The sequence below is a fragment of the Limulus polyphemus genome, unplaced genomic scaffold, assembly GCF_000517525.1.
Source record: "Limulus polyphemus unplaced genomic scaffold, Limulus_polyphemus-2.1.2 Scaffold782, whole genome shotgun sequence".
Taxonomy (NCBI): Eukaryota; Metazoa; Arthropoda; class Merostomata; order Xiphosura; family Limulidae; genus Limulus; species Limulus polyphemus.
This window is the reverse complement of record NW_013666392.1, coordinates 23946-47861: the sequence shown is the minus strand read 5'-3', so window position 1 is coordinate 47861 and position 23916 is coordinate 23946. Positions and strand designations below refer to the sequence as shown.

The window sequence follows — 23916 nt, the reverse complement described above, 5'->3', positions numbered from 1 at the left end:
ATCCGGTGTAAAGTACAATTTATGAATTTTAGTACTAAATCAGCTCATCCCTTTGACATAATATCTCCTTTTTTATTTTTAATCATTTTAACTATTTTCTTATCTTGTTATAATTAATTTCAATAATGAATTGGCACGAGTATTAGTTCCTAAGAGCAAATATTTGCTCATCATATTATTAGTTTGCTTTATCTGTTGTTGAATTAGAAATATATTTTGGTTTGTTTTTGATCAATGAAGACAGTGGTTGATGAAAAGAAGAGTTTTGACCTTATATCTTGTGAGTATGGTAATTTTTTTAATAATTATGAGAATAATTTTTCTTAATTTTTTTTTTGTGTGTGTGTAAGCAATAAGATTTCAAGCTACAGCTTGTATAAATCTCACTTAAAATATTTGAAAGATTAATCTCTTATAATACCATCTTAAGTGCAAGTAAAATAAGGTGGTATCTAAAGATTGGATCCATTGTTTTTTGTGTATAGAACTTTACATGCTTAATTTTAAGTTTATTAATAAGAAAAAATAAGTACAAATATTTAGTTTAAAAGATGGAAATATTTGATTTGTGTATTAATTAGAAAATAGACATACTTGATATTTTATAGCTATACTCATAATTTGAATATTTTGACAGTAATTGAAAATTACTGTTTCTGAATTTACAAATTTTTATTGAAGAACATTATAAACTAAAAATATTATTCTAAAACAGATAACAGAACATACCACTTTCAAGCCGAAGATGATGTTGAAATGGATGCGTAAGTTGAAATTAAGGTTTTGAAATATACCTTAAACATATAGTATTTATTATATGTCAGTGAAAAGAGTAATAGTAAATGTTATCTCCTGAGAATCTATATGAAATGCAAAAGTAGGTCTGAAATTGAGTAATTGTGAAGGAACTATTTTGAATTTAAAACTGTCCATTTAGGATTACCAGCAAAGCATGAGTAAAAATGCTTAGAAATGACTCAAATTGGATGATAAGCTAAAACAACTGATCTGTTCTATATATTTTTTTCCTATAGTTGGATGTCAGTTTTGGTTAATTGTAAAGAGGGAGCACTACGGAAAGCTTTTGATGACTCTGGGCAGCCAAATGGAGACAAATTAAATCATAGTCTTTTAGAACTTCAACAGAGTATTATTCGACAAATACAGCGACTGCCAGGCAATGATCGGTGCTGTGACTGTAATTCAACAAAAGGTATGTAATTAGGCGTTGAGCCATTTCAGGAAGAATGTACATATATATATAATGACATTTTAAGTCAAATATAGATTCTGTAAATGATAAACATGTAAATTTTGTCTGAGGTGTACGAATAAACGATAAATTAGAAAAATATTTAATTACATTGTCTTGATGAAGAAGGAAACATACTCATTAAAATAGTTTTTTCTGGATTTGAATCAGTGATTTGTCAATGTACATTGTGCTAAGTAAAATGTGGTTAAAGTGTGTGTGCATCTATGTGTATATATATATACATGTGTGTGTTTGTGTGTCTGTTTATATTGCTAAAAGAAACAATAAAACATTTGTGTTAAAGAATAGGTAATATGCGATATGTCTTTTCTTCCAAAAACATCTTAATTTAACTTCCAATGTATCAGTGGTAAGTTTATGAACTTAAAACACTGAAAGTTGGAGTTTGATTGCAATTAAATGATCCAAGAAATATTTAAAATATTTTCTGTACCTTTATTTACTTAAAATTTACTGACTAATATAGTATTTTACCGATTATTTTTTTTCTCCTTTTACTCAACTATTTTGCTTTTGGGTAGAGGTGGAATATGAAAATTATTTTTTATAGTGTTTCCAAACAGTTTTTAAAACCAATAACTTGAAATCAATAATTTCAAACACTGAAATTTAGGGTTTGATTCCAATTATGAGCCTTGTGCTAAAACAAACAAATAAAGCTTCTAGATTTAGCAAGTAGCTGCAATTATGGGAACTGTTATGATTTTCTTTGTTCAACATCACAAAAACATCATAATGTTTTTCTTTTTTTAGATCCAACATGGTTATCCACAAATTTTGGGATTCTTACGTGTATTGAATGCTCAGGAATTCATCGGGATCTAGGAGTTCACATTTCAAGAATTCAGTCACTGACACTTGATAACATAGGAACATCTCAGCTGTTGGTGAGTAATGTGAATATTAATATATGATAATTTAGTGGTAGATGGATTTTTAATGTATAATATTTTTATGTCTTCTATATTACATAGGATCAAAACCTGCATTGTCACATGTTATAGTGAAGTTCTGATAGATATGAGCTAAGTTCATTGAACTGAGCTCTAAATGTTCCTTTGTATGTGTCCTTAAAATGTTTTATTGTATAAAGGTTTCTTGCTTTAAAATCTATTGATGTTTTGTTCCATTTAATATAAAACACTTTCTTTTTAAGGGTTATTTGGAATAAAACACATTTTTGAATTTGTCTATTTATTCTTGATAAAAATCTTCAACAATTCTAAGTTTCAATCTGTTGAAGTAAAATGTTTGATTGACTAGAACAGTTTTTCCAGCAACCTTTGCATATGCTTTGTGTGTGGTATCACTTACTAAAAGCAACTAGTCCACTTACATGATAACAGTGGTTTGAAAAATACTTGTTTTGGAATTTAATATTTGTATGTGTGCTTTATTTTCTGTAATTAGGTTTGTTTTTTTATGATTTGAGGTTATGTTTTGTATTTTCTGAGTTTATTTGTTTTAATTTAATAAGTACTGTAGAGCCGTTAGTTTTATCTTTTGGTTATGTTTATTTCAAAAATAAAAATATTTTAGGTAATTATGAAATTATATACCTAATTTGCTATTATTTGTTAAACTGCTTTGTACTTGGATTCAAGTGATAAAAAAATCCCAAAGCATTACACCAGCTCACAGAAACTAACATTATTATGATATTATTATATTAATATTATTATGTTATTGCAATTGTAGCCTTAAGTTTCTAGTGTGCAATGATTCAGTAGGTATTATGAGAGAACTCGTGTATCAGTTATTCGTGTTGACAACATTTTAATGTGGCTCCCAAATATGTGTTATATAACTGATTGTTTAGTTTACTTAACACTTTCAACTGCTGAGGGTGTAATAAAATGTAAACCTAGTATTACAAACAACAACAATAGATAATTGAAAAATTATGGTAAATATGTTTTTTTTTGAAGAAGTTATATACAGCCTACCAATAAGTAAATAGACACCCACTTTAGAAAAAATGCAATATATTTACTAAACAAATTTGAAACAAAAGGTACAAGATTGCCATTATATTTAGTGGATTTTGCCTTTGCAGTAGTTAACAAATTTTTATAGGGTTGGTTCATTGGACCAGTCTCACATTGGAGAAGGAATGTTGACTATAGTTCAGAATTTACTATGTTTTCTGCACAAAGTGTTGTAAGCTTTTTGTCAAATGTGCAAGTGTGTTGTACACCAAAAAATCAGATGTTGTTACAAATATATTTGTACCCAAGATATGTCTGTGAATTGCCAAAACCAGTCAGACTCAGACTCTGACAAGTTGGAGTGCAAGGTGATGTTCATCTGAAAATTATAATTCTTCTGTCTATCATACAATTTGCATATTGCATTTCAATAACCTTTGGAACCTCTGAAATGTATATCAACAGTTTTTTCATATCACTTTATATTGTATATGGTATTTACTCTCTTCTACCATGAACTGTTGCTGAATCAGCAATGTGATGTAAAATGAATAGCTGATAATTCTGAAATCAGATATATAATACCATGTTGAAATACACTCTGTAAAAGTTGTGACATGCACTCTTTAACCCCCAGCTGTACACACAAGGTTAAGATAGAAACACAGTAATACATCATACTTACAAGATATGAAATCTGGGCCTTTGGAATTGCACTTTACTCTTAGTGAAAAACTTGTATGGGATGTTCTCCAGAAGTTGGTTATTTTGGATGCTCTTGCAGAGAACAATCAATGATGGACCACACATGTTTGATAGTATTTATATCTAGTGGCTTGCTTGGTAAAGGAAGAGTGGAAATGTCATGATCTTCAAGCCATTTATTTGTGACTTGAATTGAATGAGCATAAGCCCAGAGTTTCCATGCATTATTGAAATTTGAAAATGATCAGGAATTTCACTTAACAATTTCTTGGAAATATTCAGGAAATCTGCATAGGATTGGGGAATATAAAAATCATTAAAAATCTAAGAATCTACAGTGTTGTATTCTGTTGCTTACTGACATCAGTTCTTCTACTCACTGGTTGCTGACATATTGTTTAGGTTAGATTGTAACATTGTGTACCATTGACAGATTTCACATTGTACATCATCAGTCTGTCTAATTAGAAAATGCCATAATTAGATGTCGATAAACTTGTGTATGTATTCATGACTTGCCACCCAGGCCAACAGTGTGTTGACTTAACACAAGTAGTTCTGAGGTAAGTCTCCAACTTACTCTTGTAATATAATGCTTAAAGTATTAGTGTATTGATGGTTGTATTGTCAGTTATATCTTACAATGATAGCTTAATAGCTTGGCTTCAATGTTATAGTAAGCATGTTGAAACCATTTCTGTTGTCAGTGTTTCTGGAGAATGCTTGGGAAACTTAAATTATATTCTAATTTAGGGATCATCTAAAAATTTAGTGCCATAAACCACATAGATATACCCCCAAAACAAAGTTGTTACAAGTTTACACGCCTTTCATATTTCTTTGTTTAGGCTGCAATATTTATGAGTAAAACATTCACATTCTTGAGGCAATAAGTAAAAATTGACGTGGCACAAACATGTCAAAGTAAACAAATTGACACCACAAAGACATGGTCCTGTGACGATTCGTAACTTGTGCTTAAATTGGCAAAAAAAAACAAAAACATAGATAATTTTAATACTTATTTTGGTAAATCATTTGTTTATAAAAAGTTTGAAAATGTTAAATTTATATATGTTTCTCCTTTCCTAAGGTTAATTTTCATTGATGTATATGTGCCAAGAGTGGTACTTGACAATACCCATTTCAGGTCTTAAAATATATGACGAGCATTATAGCATCAATAGATCCCACTGCTGTTGATGTATGATATTTCCTGGAGTGGACACTAGCTTTAAAGATATGTTCTGAAGGCATTGGAGCATATTTGCATCTGTTCTGTAACAGTAATGGGCATTTGTCATGGGTTATTCTCCAAACTTCTCATCAATGTACAAAAAAACTTGTTCTGGTGCATTTGGGTTGTGTAGAAGGTATTTGTTTTCTGACATGAATGGAACTGCACCATTACTTTAAACTATGGACAGAGTATTGTAATCTAATTTGTGATTTCATGCTGACATTGGCCTTTCTATCATTGTCCATTTATGCAATCTCATGAAAATATGGTTAGGATCCTTTTATTCATGGCGTGGCGTGACGTCATGGGATTAATCAATCTGTATTATTGGGGGATGTCTGCTTGTTGTTAGGCTGTGTATGTATGTATTTTCTTTTTGTCTAAGGATTTACTGCATTTTTTTTCCTGTTTTGATGCAATTATTTTCACAAACAGTACAAAGTAAAGCTGTATATACTGTTGTTTTTATTACAAATTGTTATCAATTAAAGGGAAAAAAATCACATTGTCATTTAATATCAAGGAACATTGTATTTTGTAACGAGTAACAAATAAGTGCTAAATGAAACCAATCAGATGAAATATTTTTACTTTGAAATATGTTAGAAGACTTAACAATATGTACTATTTAAACAGAACTGAGCACAGACCAATTTCTTTTGTGAAAAAAGAAGCATCATATAGACAAATTGTAAGAAACTGACTTTTGGCACAGAAATATTCTTTTTTTTTAACAATGTAATAAAATTAATATTTATTTGTATATATATATGATAGTAATTTTTTTCATATGTTTAACTTGTAAATTTTATTTTAACTTGCAGCTAGCCAGGGTAATGAGTAATGCAGGGTTTAATGATGTGATGGAAGCAACACTAAATCATGTCAGAAAGCCTTCTTCTGATAGTTCAATGTAAGATTATTTTTTGTGCTCCAAATTTTATAACTATAGGTATATTTTTAATTAGTACTTTTATATGAATATGTATCATGATAGTTTTAAACTTAACACATAAGGATTGCACAAAGTTTTATATTTTTGTTGAGTTTTTAACCTGTTTGCTGTGGCTGGTACATATGTGGCCTCATAATTTTTGTGTGTGTGTGTGTGTTCACTGAATCAACTCATAAGAGTCAATGTTATCTAGTAAATCCATAAAATAATCTGGATTTTCCCCTGCTTCATTAACACTTGCTGCTGCAGGAGGGGAAATGATGTTGAACAAGCTTCTCTGACATCTTGAGGGAAACTGACACATAGAAAGTAGAAATAATTGACTTACTGTGTGGCAGTATATAGCAGAATGTAGATGGACAACATTACCTCAAAAATCTACAATCCAACACCTCGTGTAGGAATTTTAAAAGTAAGAATCCATATGTATATCAGCCACAATGAACAGAAAAAAAATTTAGAGATCATATATGTACCAACCATGGTGAATTAGTTAAAGCTAAGTATTTAGGAAATGCTGTTCTTATCAAGGTTTTGTATATGTTTCAATTATTTGTAAGCCTACTGTGTTTTATGGATATAAAATAATTCATATTTATTTTAAACAAAACTTTAATAAAAAAAATGGAATACTGGATTAATTTTTTACAGGTTTTTAAAATCATAAAACAAAAGTAAAAAATATACAAGGTGGGGCAAAAGTGACTAATCCAACTGTTTCATTTAGAATATAGTTTAATTTTTAACTATTACCAAAGCAAAGAATAATTAAATTGGCATTGATTTTTTTCATAATATTTTCTTTAGTGTTAGCCATGTAATGACAACTCTACCAAGAGTATAATAACATTTGCCCCTCCCATTATATCTATATGTATAATGCACATTTTTGTAATTATTACATGATCAAAGAAAAGTGCTTAAAGATTGAGTGTTTAAAAGTTGCATTATAACTTCTATATGTAACTCAATATCTTCAATGAACAGAAATGTTATCTTCTTCATAGTAGGTTTTAATTTTTTTTTTTTTTCAGATGTTAATAAAATTTATTGTGTGTAAGCTCACATGAACTATTTTAACTTGTAATTCTATACTGAAATATTCAAACTTGAAACACATTGTAACTTAATGAGATGGTAAAAATGACAGGCATTTGAGGTATAAAAGAAATTGAAAATTTAACATGTGAAAAAGTGATAAAACCTTGACTATTTCCTAGTGTTAAGTGAAGTCAGTACCTTAACTCCTGAAAAACAATTATGGAATGGTGACAAACTGGCTATTATTCAGTCCTTATACTTTGTAAAGCATGATGAATGTTGGTGTGAAAAAATAGAAAGCCTGTACTACATGTCATAAGTTAAACTTTGAATCTTGGAATGAGATAAAAGTTAATTACATTGTATAAGTGTTAAGATTTTTATTTATTAAACATTATGTTAGGGAAGAAAGGTGTGACTTTATTCGAGCAAAGTATGTAGAAAAGAAGTTTGCCATTAGGACATGTACAGACGAAAAAGATCTTAGAAATGATCTTGAAATTGCTGTCACATCAAGACATTTGTATCAGCTTCTTCAGGCATTTGTGGAAGGAGCTGACCTCACATGGGTGCTTCCAAATAGTGTAAGTTGTCTTAAGCAAATGGTTGCATAGTATTTGAAATGTTTGTTAAAGCTGGCATTTTAGAATTTGCCTTTATAATATGTTTGAAAAGTTACATTTTTGATAAGTTTTAATTCCATCATTTGTATTAGTTCTTTCAGGTTTTTAAATATTATTTTGATTATTGTTTTAAATTATTTTACATTTACTTAAGTGTCATGATATAAAAGACTGTTTAGCATAGGTGGTATTAATTAATTACTTTTGTGAGTTAATATTTTATGATTGTTATGAAGAAGAGAACTATATATATAGTGTTTATGATATGCCTATGATCTCTATAGTGTGAAGAATTTGTTGTACATATGTTTAACTATATATATATATATATATATATAATATTTTGAAAGCAAGTGGAGTACATGCTGTTAATTTATTTTTGAATTTATCACAAACAAGTCACAGACACCTACTGTAGAAGAATCCTAATCCCAATAACAACACACACACACACCCATATACTTACTGTAATATATACTAGATAAAAAGTAAGTAGCCTGACATTAAGTATTTGCTATATTTTATAATATACTATGGGCATTTACAAAAATGATTTTGAGTTTATACATTACAGATTGTTTTTGTAAATTTTTTTCACAGAACCTAGTATGTTATGGGAATTTTGGTTCTGAAATCTCAGATGTTTTAGTTATTTTGTATTTACTTTAGTCATTACAGATTCTGGTTATTTTATTATTCAAATGGTCCAGACCTTATTAAAGCCCATTACTCATATATTTTATGCATTACTGAGAAAGGTCTTTGTTAATATTTGTTCTTTATATCCTTATTAATACCAAGACAGTCTTATCCAGGAAAAGTGTAAATTGTGCTTCTATTAATTGAATAATTAATTCTTCTTTAATTGGAAAAACATTGGAACAGTTCATAGGTATAATTCACGAAATAGAGGATAAACATAGTAATATATAATACTTATTTTGTATAATAACAAAAATTTTATTATCCAAGCGGTAAGAGCAAAATGTATTTTGCTTGTCTAATTCTCTATATGCCTTCTAGTTTTATTTCCAAATTATGATGATAATTTTTTTTTATTGCAGGAATTTTATGTTTAGAAATATTTATGATATATATTTTTCAGGTTCAAGTACATATTTTACTTTTCTCTAAAGAGTTGTTCATGATTTGTAGTAACAGTTTGCATTTCCAAAAAACCTTTCTCTCTCAAAAATCTCCATGGCCTGTAACTACACAGGTCAAAAGCTCTAACATTCTTTGTGCAATTCACTTGTGTGGTGATTTACTAGTGCAGATGGTGCTTAATTAAAACTGATTCTTTCTGTGAGGGTTACATTATAGGTCTTTCAAACATAAAGTTCTTCTATAACACAAATATAGAAGCAATTAAGTTTAGTATTCTGAAGAAAGGGATGTCAGTAGTTTTGAACATTATTACTAAACCAAAGGAAAAAATTATTATATCAGGTAAAAACAGTCTACTTCACAACTGACTTCCATTCACACACTGGGAATAATTGAAGAAGGTTAAACAGTGTTGCTAGAAATATCACTATGACACAGCAGTCCATTGCATTTTAATTAGGAACCTCCATTTAAATGTAAAGACAATTTACATTGATTTATGTTTACAAAAGCTACAAGAGTTCTTGTTTGTACTCTTATTCTGTCAGGTTAACATGCTGACACTACTATAATATGAAGAAATACCACCTTTATATGGATTGGATGCCAGTGAAGTATGGCTCCATCAAGATAAAGCATAAAACTACACATTCAAGTCAACATGGCAGTTTTTCTACAAAATACAGTCCAGACCTGCATACCAGTCAACATGATGTAGTGGTCAACCATTAATTACAGCCATTTTGGCTCAGTCCCAAATATTTCCTTCTATTTCATATTTGTGAAACATCTGCTATTATGGGCACTTGTATTGCGGTCAACTTGACTTGTGGTCACCTGTTTCCCTCTATCAAGCGGTCTTTTTGAACTCAGTATTGTGGCTACCCAAGCTTGCTCTCACCTGCCCCTGCCCAATTGAGACCTGTCAGTCAAAGTGAGGCCACTACCGTACATCGACTGATAGTGACCACATTTTGTAGATGTTACAAACCAGATGATTGATCATTGATGTTCCCTCTTAATGGCACGCTAATCCTACCTAATGCTTCACACCTCATGCTACACTGATGATTGCACAATCACACGTACATGATGAAACAAACAGTGTTTTCACAACTCCTTTAAACTTTGTCATTTGTAACACTTCCAGTTCAATGACTCTTTGGTCTTCTTGTGAATAAAAGATTTGTTCAAAGGGGAAAATTTGCACATTCATTTCAAGTTTTGTCACTTTTCCCTCCATTTTGCAATAAATAGAGCTCTGCTTTCTCAGCCAAATGTTATTACAACATTCTCTATCAAACAGGAACATAGAAAGGTGAATATTATGGGCAAGTTGTTGGGGTATGTACTGTGGCCTCAGTCTCATCCAAGAGTTGACCCCACACAGTGACACCTGGTAATACAGCCACCCCACTATGCAGCCATTATTTTGTTTAGACCCACAGCTGACTGGATAAATGGGGCTGGACTGTACAAGTATAAATGGGAATGTATTCTATACTATTTGCAGACATACCCCTTGAACTTTGTGCCTTGGATTGCTCAAACAAGTTTTAAGAAATCATCATATGTGCAAATTTGATGAATTTTATAAGGCATGTAAAGAGGAAGGGGGGACAACATTGACCTCATTGTTGTTGTATAAGAACATTTTTTGAAGTGGAAATTGCATTGCATAGTAATAGTCCACAATCAGGGCCACCACATAAAATACCATCAGTGGTGGAAGAAGGGGCTGTTTTAGGTACTCATCATCTTATTGTTAATATAGATCATGAAATCCCTTCCATTTACATTAAAAGTTTTTGGATTCTTTTTTTTAGCTTCTTATACAATTCTTGAGAATACGTATTGGTTAATCTTTAATAAAAGATCTACAAGAAACTACTCATTACCTATATCTTTTCTTAACCCTACAATTCCATAATCGCATGTGAAAAATATATTCTTAATTTTTGTACCTCAGTTAACTCTCACAATTTAATTTCAAACTTTCATTGAATTGTAGTAGTACCTGACCAATTTGAAGAAAGTCATTTTTTAGTACCTTTAATTAATATATGATGCAGTTCATTCTATACCTGATTGCAGCATGTAATCTTTCTTGTTCTTCAATTGCAGTTTTACTCACTCCTAGATAACTTACAAACAGATATCTGTATTTTTTGAATTACTTAATAATCTGTTTCTTCAAGGCAGCTTCATATAATAGTGTTTCTGCTACTGTATTAACAGATTTGTTTTATAGAACATTAATTTTATGATATATTTTACATACATAAGCACAAACATTTTCAGCTAGTAGTGAGAGAACTTTAATAGCTACATATTATGATAAGTTGCTGATAAGTACACACCTAAGCACATGTGCCTGGATACTGTTTGCTGAATTAAAATACAATTTTTGACTAACTTAACAACTCGTTTTCTTCTAAATATTACATTCTTTGAGATTTTCATATTCATTTTTAAAATGAAACATTTCATAAAATACTCTTAATACATTTAGCAATTTTTTATATAATTTCTATTAATTTTCTAATAAAAACAATCAGCATATAACAGTGAGTTCTCTGAACTCGTTCATAAATACACCTTGAACATTTTTATTCAATCTTAATAATCAAGTCAATTATATATGAAGCAAAATTAAATGGCACGTGTAATCATATGACTCTGGCTATTAATTATATTACAATTAAAATAATAGGTTAGTTCTTTTCATTCAAGTATTTTATATTAGATTTCACTTTGGATTATGGATGTTTTTACTATATTTATAATTTTGTAACATACAATGTTAGTTGTCTAATTTATACAGAAAAAGATTAATGAGGAAAAGCTGTCAAATGCTCCAGTAAAATATATAAGAACTACTGATAATCAGCCTTTTCTATCTTACACATGCAGTTTTTAATATACTCTGCAAACTTGGTATATACCATATCCATTTCTACTGTTTAAAAAATATTCTTTCAGCCCAGTTATTCAGTTTATTATTTCTATTTTTATTAAATGGTGTATTCATTGTGTCAAGTAGAGAAATTAATTGGTAATTATTAGGCACATTGTCAACAACTTTATTGAATAAAGGACATATTTTAGCCTTATTCCGATTACTTGGAAAAATCCTCTAATACTAGTATGAAAATAAGTGCCTTTCATTATCTTGAGAGATTTTTTAACATTTGAATCAAATACACTCAATCATGGTCCTGTATTATTTGCAAAAGTTTTGAAACAATTCAGAATTTCATTTATTAAGTATTATTTTTTCCAACAAATTATCATTTAATGTTTTAACTTTTAAAAAGTCATCATTGATACTCTAATTACTTTTGTTACTACAAATACTTGACATTTTAAAAATAGTTTACCACCCTATTGATGATATATTACTATTATTTCTTTATTATTATTATTATAACACATATATTTAATTTTTTTCTCTGAAAATTCTTTTGTTATACTTTGAAGAAAATGACCATAAACTCAAGATCAAGTTTTTCAAATTTCGGTAATTTTATTTTTTAGTTGTACGTCTTCAGGAATAACCTTCTACTTAAACTGGTTTACTTGCAATGACTGTAACAAGCCTTAAACTTTAAATTTACTCTATATAACTTTGTAAAACTAGAAGATGAGATCATGTGTGCAGTAATACTTACATTGATGATGATCAAGAATACAAAATAGAAACAAATATATATATATATATACATCATCAATAAGAATATAAAACTTAATATTTGTATATTAGACGTAAAAAAATGAAATATTTGTAACATAAACATGGAAACACAGAATAAATATTATTATATCATATTGCCTATCCATTATCTCAATTGATTTGTGGCTTGAATTTTGAACTTAGTGAAGCTTTGTGTTTAAGATCAAGAAAAACATTAGCTGTACCCATAATATCTATTTGTAAAGAGTAGTCTGATATTTGTCTGACATATTTTTCTAAGTAATGATCAGTTATCACACTCATTCTTTTATTCATCTGATTCAAGGCCCTTGCATGTCAACAAGTCTATCATGTAATATAAGAGATGTTTCACCAGTTTAAAATACATTACATATTTTACAAGTTACTTTGTAAATTACATTACATGCTATGCATTTATCCCCTGCTCCCATATCTTTAATACAAATCATATTAAATCTTGCTTAAGTAGCCTATCCAATCTTCGTACAGTTTTTATAAGTAAGCTTCGCTGTTAGACAGCTAATTGTAAGTCTGTTAAGTCTGTTCCTTCTGTAAAGATAGCCCAAGACAAAAACTTACAATTGTCATCCTGTTTAAAAGTAGTGTTACTTCTTTTCATTATATATAATCCTCTTAGCTGTATCCAAAATATAACCGTTTAAGTAACCATTCAGTCTGAGCATATGTTGTAAATCAATCAGTTCTTTAAGTTTCCTTTCTTTGTACTTACAAATATGATTGATCTAAAGTACTAGTCCTATGATTGCTGTTTTTTTTTGTATAAATAAGGTGATATAACTCAGTGTAGGAAAGCTGGTTTATAGATAGGTTTTTTTACACACTTGTTACAAGTTTACCTTGTGAATAATCAAGAATATCTAGGAAATTTTCCACTCATCTAAAACCTTCCTTTAGATTGATTTTCTTCACTCTTTTCAAATGTTTTAGCTGATAATTTTTTATAACTTTTTGTAGTTATGTTTTTGTCACTTTGCATGTAGCGTTTATTCTTCAGCTAGTTATATTGTAAAATTTACCAGAATTATTAGCTAAACATGGATAAATGTTTTACAAAATAGATGACATTATTGCTTCTCATCTTGTAATGTTTCAGAAAACAGGTGAAACTAGTCTACATGTTGCTGTTACTCAGGAAGATGGAACATCTCTCCATGTAGTTGATTTTCTTGTACAAAATAGGTGAGAGGCATTATTGTGATACAGATAACATAAAAAGAATAGAGCCATTATAGTTACAGAAATGCTAAAATGTTTTAAAAATATACAAAAATGTAAATAATGGTGACAGGAGACTGAGGTTTGAAATCTGATCAGCAATGTTGATGTTGAAGGAACCAGATGCAAAGCTGAAGGAAATAATGATTATTTAAAGCATGATGTGAAATGTATTGAAATCCCTTTTTTTTTATCATTCCATGCTTGTTTTAAGTGTCTGTTAAGGATCAGTAACTATTATAAAGTCAAGTATCAGGTACTTATTAAAGTCCATAAGTTGTTCAGTCACTTCATTAGGGTTGTGCTTGTATCTCTTATTAGTAAAACTGGGTAAACTTATCCTTCATGAAACTGCTTGATTATATAGTCATTTCACCAAATGGTTTGATTTTATTACACATGATAATCTATTGCATTTACTAATAAAACAGTATGAACATTTATGTACAGCCAGCTACATAAAAGGCAAGTTTTTGAAATTTGAAGATTATGTTGGATTAAAAAGTGTTCTATAATACATAAGGTCAGCTGTTTTATATCAAAACATTTACCATAATGTAAATTCTGTGTTCAAATATCATTATAGATGATGACCAAAATTTAAACAGCATGAATTTGAATGTGAAAAATGTTTGCCATCAAACACATGCTTTTAATGATATTTTTTGTCTAAAGTCATTTTTGTTTGTATATATATATATATATATTTTACACTATGTGATAAGATATATGTCCACATTCAAATTCGTTTTTTTTTGGCAGTTTTTGGTTCTAAACTTCATGCTCCAAACAAAATACCTGCTGTTCCAGAGTTGCTATTTTAAACTAATAGCATTGGACCTGTTGGATTGTGTGTTTTATGTATTAATCAGTTTTTAACTTATACTGAATGTTTAAGATAACAATGATAGTTCTTACTTTACTTTCATTACACTTCCTGTTTGAACCACTATTCCAATATTTAAAACAGGAAATGGAATGACTAGTGATTGGATTGCTCAAGGTCTCATGTCAATCTTGATTTGAAATGCATTTTTTATTTTTGCAGTTGGTTGTAGTCTGTTTACATTCACTATAATTGGACTGTGATCCTTGCAGGATTTATATGGTCACTGAAAAAATTCTGAAAAGTCAGATATTTTATTTTTAAAGTTGTAGAAAGTCATTCTCTAAGTCACTTCATTAACTGTCATGAAAAACTGAAACTATTTTTGACGTTCATTAACTGTCATGAAAAACTGAAAAATTGAAACTATTTTTGACATTCATTAACTATCATGAAAAACTGAAAAATTGAAAATATTTTTGACATTCATTAACTGTCATGAAAAACTGAAACTATTTTTAACATCTAGTATAAAAAGCAAAACATAAACACAGAGGTGAATGTGAGTGAGCAGAACAATGTTAGAGATAATATAAATTGTTTTTAAGCCTACTATTAGTGGTACAAAGTAGAGTACTTGGATGTAGAAGGGTCAGTTTAAAGGTACTTCAATCACAAAGGTTGGGAATCATTGAGATAGACTGCAGTATAACTTGTATTATAAAATTCAAATGTCTATGGATAAAGTTTACTGAATTGGATGACCATTGTTAGTAAACAAGAATGAAAATACTAGAGACTATTGTTTAAAATTAAAGTGTTCAGTTTTGAATTGTCAGGGTTTGAATTCTGTTTTATTTTTCTTAGATTTTGTGCACTTTGCTTACAGAACCTAGAATTCAAAAGAGAGAAAAGGGTAAATGAGTGTCGGACACAATTTAATGAATAGTAATGAACTGAGAACTAAGTAAGATAGAGTTTTTACATTTGTTTGTTTGTTGAAGGGTTGAAGTTGGAATCCTGGATTATTTTTCCAGACCATTCACCTCTCACATATTCGTTGTCTACTAAACAGTTTTAATAATTATACATGTATAATACATTGCATTCTCCTCTGTTTAAATATCTTATTGATTGACCTTACACAGGAAGTCATACCAAATACTAAAACAAAGATAACTGGATCTTCATTCCTGTTTAATACTACATCAACTGTAATATAAATCTATGGATCTATAGACATAAAAAAATTTAAAAAAATGTATGACCTGTCACCTACTTTGCACAAAAACATGGAAGATGTATATACAGATATTGTTTTATCAATATCAGTGGTAAAACATTATAACCCCCGTCACATTTTCCAATTTCTGTTATAATTAACTTTTTTTGCACTTAATTATTTAACAACTTTTGACTAAACACCCCTTATCCTAAAGTGAGCTGACACGTTTCTTTAGGCATGTCTTAAGTTCCAAGTTAATATACAGATCTAGAGTATATTTGATTTAAGATGGAAAAGGATGAGACTTAAGCTGCTTTAAAAATGTGCCAAATGTTAACTTACAAGAAGTTTCACACTAGAAATGAAAAGTAAGTTACATGAACATAAGTGATATCTTGGGTTTCAAATGGACTTTTGTTGTCATTTAGCAAATAAGCATTTGTTTTTACTACTTTTAAAGTACATGAGTTGTAATGAAACATAACCATTAGGTTTCTATTTTAAAACACTGCTTATTTCATAAAAAATATAATAAAAAAAAGAAAACTCTCTTTCAGTTATCACAAAGGTTTCTGAATGGCAAGGTTTTGTAATAAGAGTAGTGTAATTTTGAAGCATTTTTCCATGGAAATATTGATGTTTTGGTGTCATTTATACTGACTTGTATGCTTCCTTTGTCATAGTAGTTAATTAATCATATAGTAGTCATTGCATTTGGCACAGTTGTCACATCTTGTTAATTTTTTCAAGAGTCATAGTACTGATTAATAAAATTATTTTTCAGTATGTATATTGATTTTTTATGACAATTATTCACCAGAAAAGAAACAATGAGTAGTTTTGAGTATAAAGAAATGTGTTGTATTTGATATACATAAAGTTAACAATTCTATTAAGAGAACAAGTTTAAGTTTTATTGTGTTTTTAAATTAAATGTAAAGATCAAGGTTGAACATTTATAAACTCATTGAAAGTTGTTGAGCCTTCAAAGTTGTATATTAACTATATTGACATTTGTTTTCACAGTACCAGTATAGACAAACAGACCAAGCATGGCAATACACCCTTACATGTCAGCACTTTACAAAACCAAACTGAATGTATGAAACTACTTTTGAGATGTGGGGCCAATCCACAGATAGAAAACTCTGAAGGAAAAACTCCACTGGATATAGCCAGAGAAAAGAAATTTCACACTTGTGTAGAACTGGTAAGTACATTTAATACAAACATTTTGATGAAATCAAGAAAAACTAAAGATACAACAACAAAATATTAAATGAGTATAATCACATTTGATATTATTTTGATATCAAAACATTCTTGTACTACTAGCCCTGTTGTTTTTACTATTATTTGAACAGTAAAAGTTGTTGTTTTTTCTAACTTTAATGCCAAAATGTTTCACATTAGATATGTTATTAGACTACTTCTATGTAAATTTTGGATCTTATTTATAAATATGCTATCTGTATAGTTTAATTCAATTTTTCAGAACAGTTTAATAATTGTGTTTTTTGTGAATAATAAAATATTTTAAATGAAGTTTCTTATATTTTGAAGTTAATAATTTTATAGTATACTAGAACATGTTGTAGTATTTAAAGGATGTGCTTTTTCTAGTTTTGTCATAATTGACAGAAGATATTGATATGCAATTTCTGTTTCTCTCTCTCTCTCTCCCTCTTTCAAAGCTTGAACATGCTCTTCAAAACAAGAAAACTATGTTTGAAAATGTGAACATCGATTGGCGTTTAACACATGAAGATGGCTCTACTGATCTAAGTGATGAAGATGGTGCTGATGAAAAGGTTAACACCTAAACAGTCCTTCTTTTTTATGTCAAGTAAAGCATATTGTTTTGGTGATATAATTTTTTCATATGAAATGTATGTATATATTTATTTATAAATATGCGGTGAAATTGTTTTTTGTAATGAAGGGAAGTGCATTCATTTGATAAAGTAATTAGCTTGTATGAGTTAACTAATATTCATATAATTTTAAACGGAATTGTTGAAATAAGCTAAGGTATGGTATTTATTGCCACTGAACTTTAATCATATTTTCAGAACTTAGATATGCTGGTGCTTTAGTCAGTCTTTCCTGAGCTATGACTTATATTATACCACTCCAGTTACTTTCTACCAAAAACATACATAAAAATTATCTACAACAAATGAAAGTTAATGTTCTTATGTTTTAAAAAAACATGTTGATGATATATATAGAGATGCTTGGATGTATTTGAAGGATAGCGATAACCTTTTTTTTTAACTACAGGAAATGTGAGCTTTTATTGCCATGATATATTTATATCAGAGCTATTACCATGTAGTACAATCTGTTGAAAAAGGTTAGCAACCAAAATATTAAGACAATAAAAATATATTTTGTACAGAAGAGTAGATTGTCCTCACAGTAAAATTTTTATTGTTTTAATCACTGAAAATTGGGTGTAGTGTTATGGAAAAACCTGTCTGTATATGTGAAAATGTCCAGTTTATGAATATTGTTAAAAGTCCTTGATGATAAAATATTGAATCATTAAGTGAAAAGTAACAGTGAATGTGTTTATGCATGGTAGTAATAGTTTGTAGTTTAGTAATTTTAGTTTTTTTTAATCAGTTTAGTAAGTAAATCGAATTTTTCAATTATTTGAATATTCAAAACGTTTGCTGTCAGTGTATAAAAATATTTGGTTTATTATGTTTTTATGTTTTGAGAAGTTTGACTGTTTCATTTAGTAGTTGTTTCATGAACATGGAGAGTTGCAAAAATTTTAATGGTACACAAGGATAAAAGGATAATGTAAAGTTAGAAAGGATCCCTGTTAATCATCCATACTCTGAATTATTATTATGCTTTCATTAAAACTAAAATTACTTGTGAAAAGGATAAACTTGGAAAACAAAGAAGCAAGTTTAAATTAATCATCAGAATTAATCTCTCATTTTTCAGGATAATATGTGAATTGAGAATGTTTCTGAAAGGGTTTTTATTCTTATTCATTGATTAGATCGCCACTTGATAGTTATAAAAAAAAAAAATGTGGATTATTTTTACTTTTACACTGATATCGTCTTATATGTTTCAGTATCAGTTGTTTACCACGGGTTCTTTTAAACACTTGGTTAATGGGACAAGCAGGCTAGACAACTACATCAGAAAATTCTCTCTTTCTGCACTTGAACAAAGAAACTTTGGAGAAAGAGTCATACTCACTCCATTGGTAAAGATATTAATAGATTCCCTTTCAGCCCTTGGAATGAAAAATTTTCTGCTACATTTCAGGAATTTTGGATTACAGCAGAAAATATAGCATGTGCTGTTCAATAATGATTGTAGTTCTCATTACGAAAGGAGTAAAACCCATGCAATTTGCAGCAATAGAATAAATCAAAATAGCATTATATAAGGATGAATCATCACTTTCAAATTGGGTAATATATTTGTATCAGTGTTTCCCTGAGTCACTTGTTTGGTTGGTTACGACTAACATCGATTCTTCCTGCATAACCACAACCCTTTCCAAAAAAAACAAAAAAAAACACCATCCTCAAATGATTTATTTTTAGTGATATTTTTTATGTGTTTATTATTTCTTCAACAGTGATTTAAGTAAGTAGCATGAAAGGACTTCCATATGCTTTTCCTTTTTGTATTGAACTTTATTACACTATATTGTTGATGAAAATAATCTTTTAGCTTTTGTATTATGCTTTCTTAATTTGTTACTTATTTTTTCAAGCCTGCTGTACTGTTGCCTGAGAATGAATTGTGTAATGTGATGTAATAACTTAAATGAAACATGAATATAATTTTGATTGTGTTTGTTTATTTTTTTACACTCTAGTGATTAATAATTTCTTGTGCATGTAGTTTGTTAGTTTATATGCCTTAAAACCTTGAAATTAGTCATTTGTAACAACATTTTGTTTTAATATGAATGTAAATAATGTTTTTTTTAGCTATTGAAAAGTGCTATGAAAGACAAAAAAGTAAAAATGTTTGGTATAAGTATTTGTTCCTTTTTTAAGAGATAGTTTTTTTTTGCTTTCCAATTTGAGATATTGAGTTTAAACAGTCAAAGCAGTAGGATTTTTATACTATAAAACATAAAATTGGGAATACATTTGTTTGTAAAAACTTTTTCTTAATAATTTGTATTTTTTGTATGGTCTGTAATATATCTATGAAATTTGATATTTTGTCATTACTTCTAACACTGTGCAACATATGCAAATATTTTATGTGTGTCTGTAGTATATCTTTGAAATGAAATGTTTGTTATTTTTAAAAATACAGAGCATCTGCAAATGTTTTAATTTTATCACAAGACTTTTGTATGTATTTTCCTAAAATAGTTTTTCCAATATTTGTTCCTATTAGGGTAACCAAACTACTCCTGAAAGACGATGTCATTCTCGACCTTCCAGTGTTATAGGGAATGACTCCCCACCCAAAATATCTGCACTGGTATGTGAGGGGCCAAAACAAAGTCCAGTACCTGCACCACGTATCATGCCTCCACCACCCCCACCCCAAAGACAAAAAACCTGTGGGTTAGTACATATAAGTTTAAATCCTAATAAAAAAAAATGAGTTAATAAAACCAGAACTAATGTTTAATCTTTCTCTATTTTGATATATATATATATATTTAAATGTATGGTATTTTACATATATTTTAAAGACCCTGAGGTAATAATCTTTCCAGTATTCACAAACTAAAAAAATCATGTATTATTTATGTTCTATTAAACTTGTACTTTTAGAATTTGTAACAGGTATACATGCATCATGACATAACTATATTTAATAGGTTCCTGGAGGTAACATTTGTTACTGAGTAGACTCAAGGCTAGATTTAGTGTCTTGGGAGCCCCATTCCTCCAAAAAACAAAACATATCTAATCTTCTGAATTTAAATTACTTAACTCTAAGGCAGAGCATTTAAGTGTTCAAAACTTATGATAATAACACAGGCTGCAAGAGTAGCCCAAGAGTTGGCGGTGGGTGGTGATGACTAGCTGCCTTCCCTCTAGTCTTACACTGCTAAATTAGGGATGGCTAGCGCAGATAGCCCTCGTGTAGCTTTGAGTGAAATTCAAAACAAACAATCTAAAATAATAAAAAAATTTTTAAAAACTCGATATTGTCATTTTCCACCTGTAAAACCTTGAGGTGCTGAGCTGGAAATGGTTAATATTTTTATTTCTGGCAAGCTTTGAACTCTTTTGCTGGAGCCTCAGTTGGATCATAAATAATGAAACAACCTGAAAATAATAACCTAGCCATAAAGGCAGATTATGTATTCCTCCTGCCAGTACAAAAATGAAACTTTATAAATAATAAATGTATGTATGAATGTATGTATGTATGAAATGAATGAATATAAATTAACATAAAATCAAGATATGCATGTACTATATTACCAAAAGTATTGGGATAGCACACACCCAGCTAGTTTGTCATCACAATTATATAAAACAGTTGAAAATGTGTAAGTTTTTTTTTTTGAAAAACATGGTAGATGATATTTTTTAAATACAAAGTTTTGTTATGCGGCTGTACATGAAAGACAACTATTACCGTGTGTACTGTAAAGTAATTATGTTGCTCATTGTGGAAATATTGATGGCTTTTTTCATTACTCTTGTTAGTTCCAGGATTGAACTCTAATGGCAGTATGAAGAAAAGAGCTGCTCCCCCTCCTCCTAGTCTCGCTTCAGGTACCGTTTGCCACACTCGTACTCCTTCTGATCCAGGTCTTTCCCAGTCTCCATCAAGTGCAGTACACAAACGCAATCATTCAACTGACTTCATGTCTCCAAGCAATCACAATGTGGCCACTAGTCGGGGACAACAAACACCAATGGGTGCTCATTTAGGTACAGATTTCTGTTATCCATATTATTGACCAAGGCTTGGTATAAATAAATACCATTTCTAAAAGTTAAAAAGCAATTTAAAGTTGTTGCCTGTCTTTGAGTGAAAGATTTGGTACTGAACAAAGTTTTGATTAGTGATGTAAATTTGTGTGATAATGAAATGCCATTTTTCCCACTGTAAATTTAAAATATCTGTTTTTAAAGGAATTTCAAACATAAGACATTGAGAATAAGAATTTCAAACATTGTTCTTTTATTCTTAATGTAGATACTTATCATGGGGTTTAGAATTGTAAGCATTTGATGATATAATTCAATTATACTTAAATTAATTATGCAGGTTTTGCTCATTTAAGTATGTATGTGATTCTGCACTGAAGCAAAAATAATTGGAGCATGTAAGTAACAAGTTGTGAGAAAATTTCTAATTTGTTTAAGAACAACATATTAATACTGTAAGTACTATTAAAATATGGTTGATAGTAAATGTTATTATTTGTGAATGCTCATCTGTCTGAAAGAAAATAGGTTTTTCTCAAATATACCATACAATTTGTGAAGTAACTACTTACCTCCAGATTTGAGAATTCATGTTGAATAGTTTAATGGTTGAGGTAAAGGCTTATTTTGTTCAAAGTTTATTATAATGTCATCATGTCTTATTCAATGGTTAGATCTATTTCTGTGTTAATGCAGCATAAAATAATTTTTGTATTCATTTTAGATATACAAATTTTGTGAAGATGTTTACATAGTTGTAATACATTTAGTTAGTTGCAGCTCAAGTGTGACTGAAGTGTAAATAAGTTACAATTTTTAGTTTCAGTGTAATGTGCTAGTAAGGATTGCTGTATTTAGACGTTTATAAAGTATTTTAAGGTATATTGCAGCTTAAACGGAATGTTAACATTACTTTTTGAAGGAGATCATGACTAGAATTTAATTTAAGAGTGAACACTGTTATTTAACTTTCTTACAATTTGCACGTTAAAGATGAGCTTGTTAAATACTATGGTTGATCATGAAGTTGATATTCACATCAAGTATATCAAAACTCTGTTTCTTGATTGGACCTTTGTGGATAACTATCAGAATCTAGTGTTTAAAAAACTATATACTAGGGATCCAGCCAATTAATAAAGGGCTTAATGTTTTTTTATATAATAATGTAACTTTTTACATTTTTAAGTGTTTGGATAGTAATAATCAATATTAATTTTTTTTGTTGGGTAGAATATGTTCAGCTAAAATTATTGAGAGATTACATTGTGAAAACTTGTAATTGTTTACCTAAATATTTAAAATATTAATAATTGTTAATTCATGTTTCTTGACACTTATGTAAGTTATTTTTACAGTTGGGGCTAAGCAGGTGCTTCCAAAAAATCCACAGTTTCCCTCATTGAAAAGGTAAAGGACTTATTTAACTCTTTCAGCACGGACTCGGTCCCTGGGACCGACCTCGTAACCATTTTGTGCTTGTTATAGTTTTCATGCTATATGTTATAGTTTTTTGGCAGATTATCAGTAAACATTATAATATACAAAATATCAATTTTTTAAAATTAAATCTTAAGGTTTGTTAAGCGATTTCTTTTTCTCATGCTCTTTTTTTCTTTTTACATATTGCCTATCCAACATATAAAGTAATTTTCATTTTAAGATTGAAAATACTTTTATGCATCAGAAAATTTTAAAATTTCGAATGTGAAATCTTTATAATGTCCAGTTAGTTATCAAACGTTTCTTAAGAAAAAACTTTATCTTTTATATGCTATTTTCAATAATTAACCTCTGTACCGGTTCAGTAGATTTGACTGATCTTGTAACCACCATAACAAATTAGGACATAAATAAAATTATGCCTCTTTCATTCTAGAATGACCACAAATTATAACACAAAAACATAAATGTTTAGACTAAGTTGCTTATAGCTTATAACATTATACATTTATATATATTTATTATATTGACCTTTCAGCCATGCCTGGCTAACAATACAGAAGTTACAACGACTAGGTTCACATGCTCCTGTATTCAATAATATAAAACTAACCTTTAGTTGTGTCTTTGCTGTGTTTTAGTAGACTAGTATTTTGTAAAATACAGTCACATTTCCATTATTATACATTATATATGTATATA

At 29.2% G+C, this 23916-nt stretch overlaps 2 protein-coding genes across 3 annotated transcripts in view; both read left to right on the top strand.

Moving 5' to 3' along the window:
* LOC106460502 (arfGAP with SH3 domain, ANK repeat and PH domain-containing protein-like) overlaps window positions 1-21685 on the top strand; it is an 83429-nt gene extending 61744 nt beyond the window's left edge. Inside the window, exons 13-24 of one of the 2 annotated variants that reach the window (XM_022387251.1) lie at window positions 241-280; window positions 716-764; window positions 1035-1213; window positions 2030-2163; window positions 5974-6062; window positions 7549-7729; window positions 13705-13790; window positions 16904-17087; window positions 17572-17688; window positions 18975-19109; window positions 20270-20442; window positions 21544-21685. In XM_022387251.1, coding sequence (XP_022242959.1) covers window positions 241-280; window positions 716-764; window positions 1035-1213; window positions 2030-2163; window positions 5974-6062; window positions 7549-7729; window positions 13705-13790; window positions 16904-17087; window positions 17572-17688; window positions 18975-19109; window positions 20270-20442; window positions 21544-21562 — 1386 coding nt within the window. In that variant the 3' untranslated portion in view covers window positions 21563-21685. The remainder of the gene's footprint in view (window positions 1-240; window positions 281-715; window positions 765-1034; window positions 1214-2029; window positions 2164-5973; window positions 6063-7548; window positions 7730-13704; window positions 13791-16903; window positions 17088-17571; window positions 17689-18974; window positions 19110-20269; window positions 20443-21543) is intronic. The other variant, XM_022387252.1, reaches the window with a different exon arrangement.
* Window positions 21570-23916, top strand: part of LOC111086015 (arfGAP with SH3 domain, ANK repeat and PH domain-containing protein-like) — a 5533-nt gene continuing 3186 nt past the window's right edge. Inside the window, exon 1 of the mRNA XM_022387250.1 lies at window positions 21570-21674. Coding sequence (XP_022242958.1) covers window positions 21570-21674 — 105 coding nt within the window. The remainder of the gene's footprint in view (window positions 21675-23916) is intronic.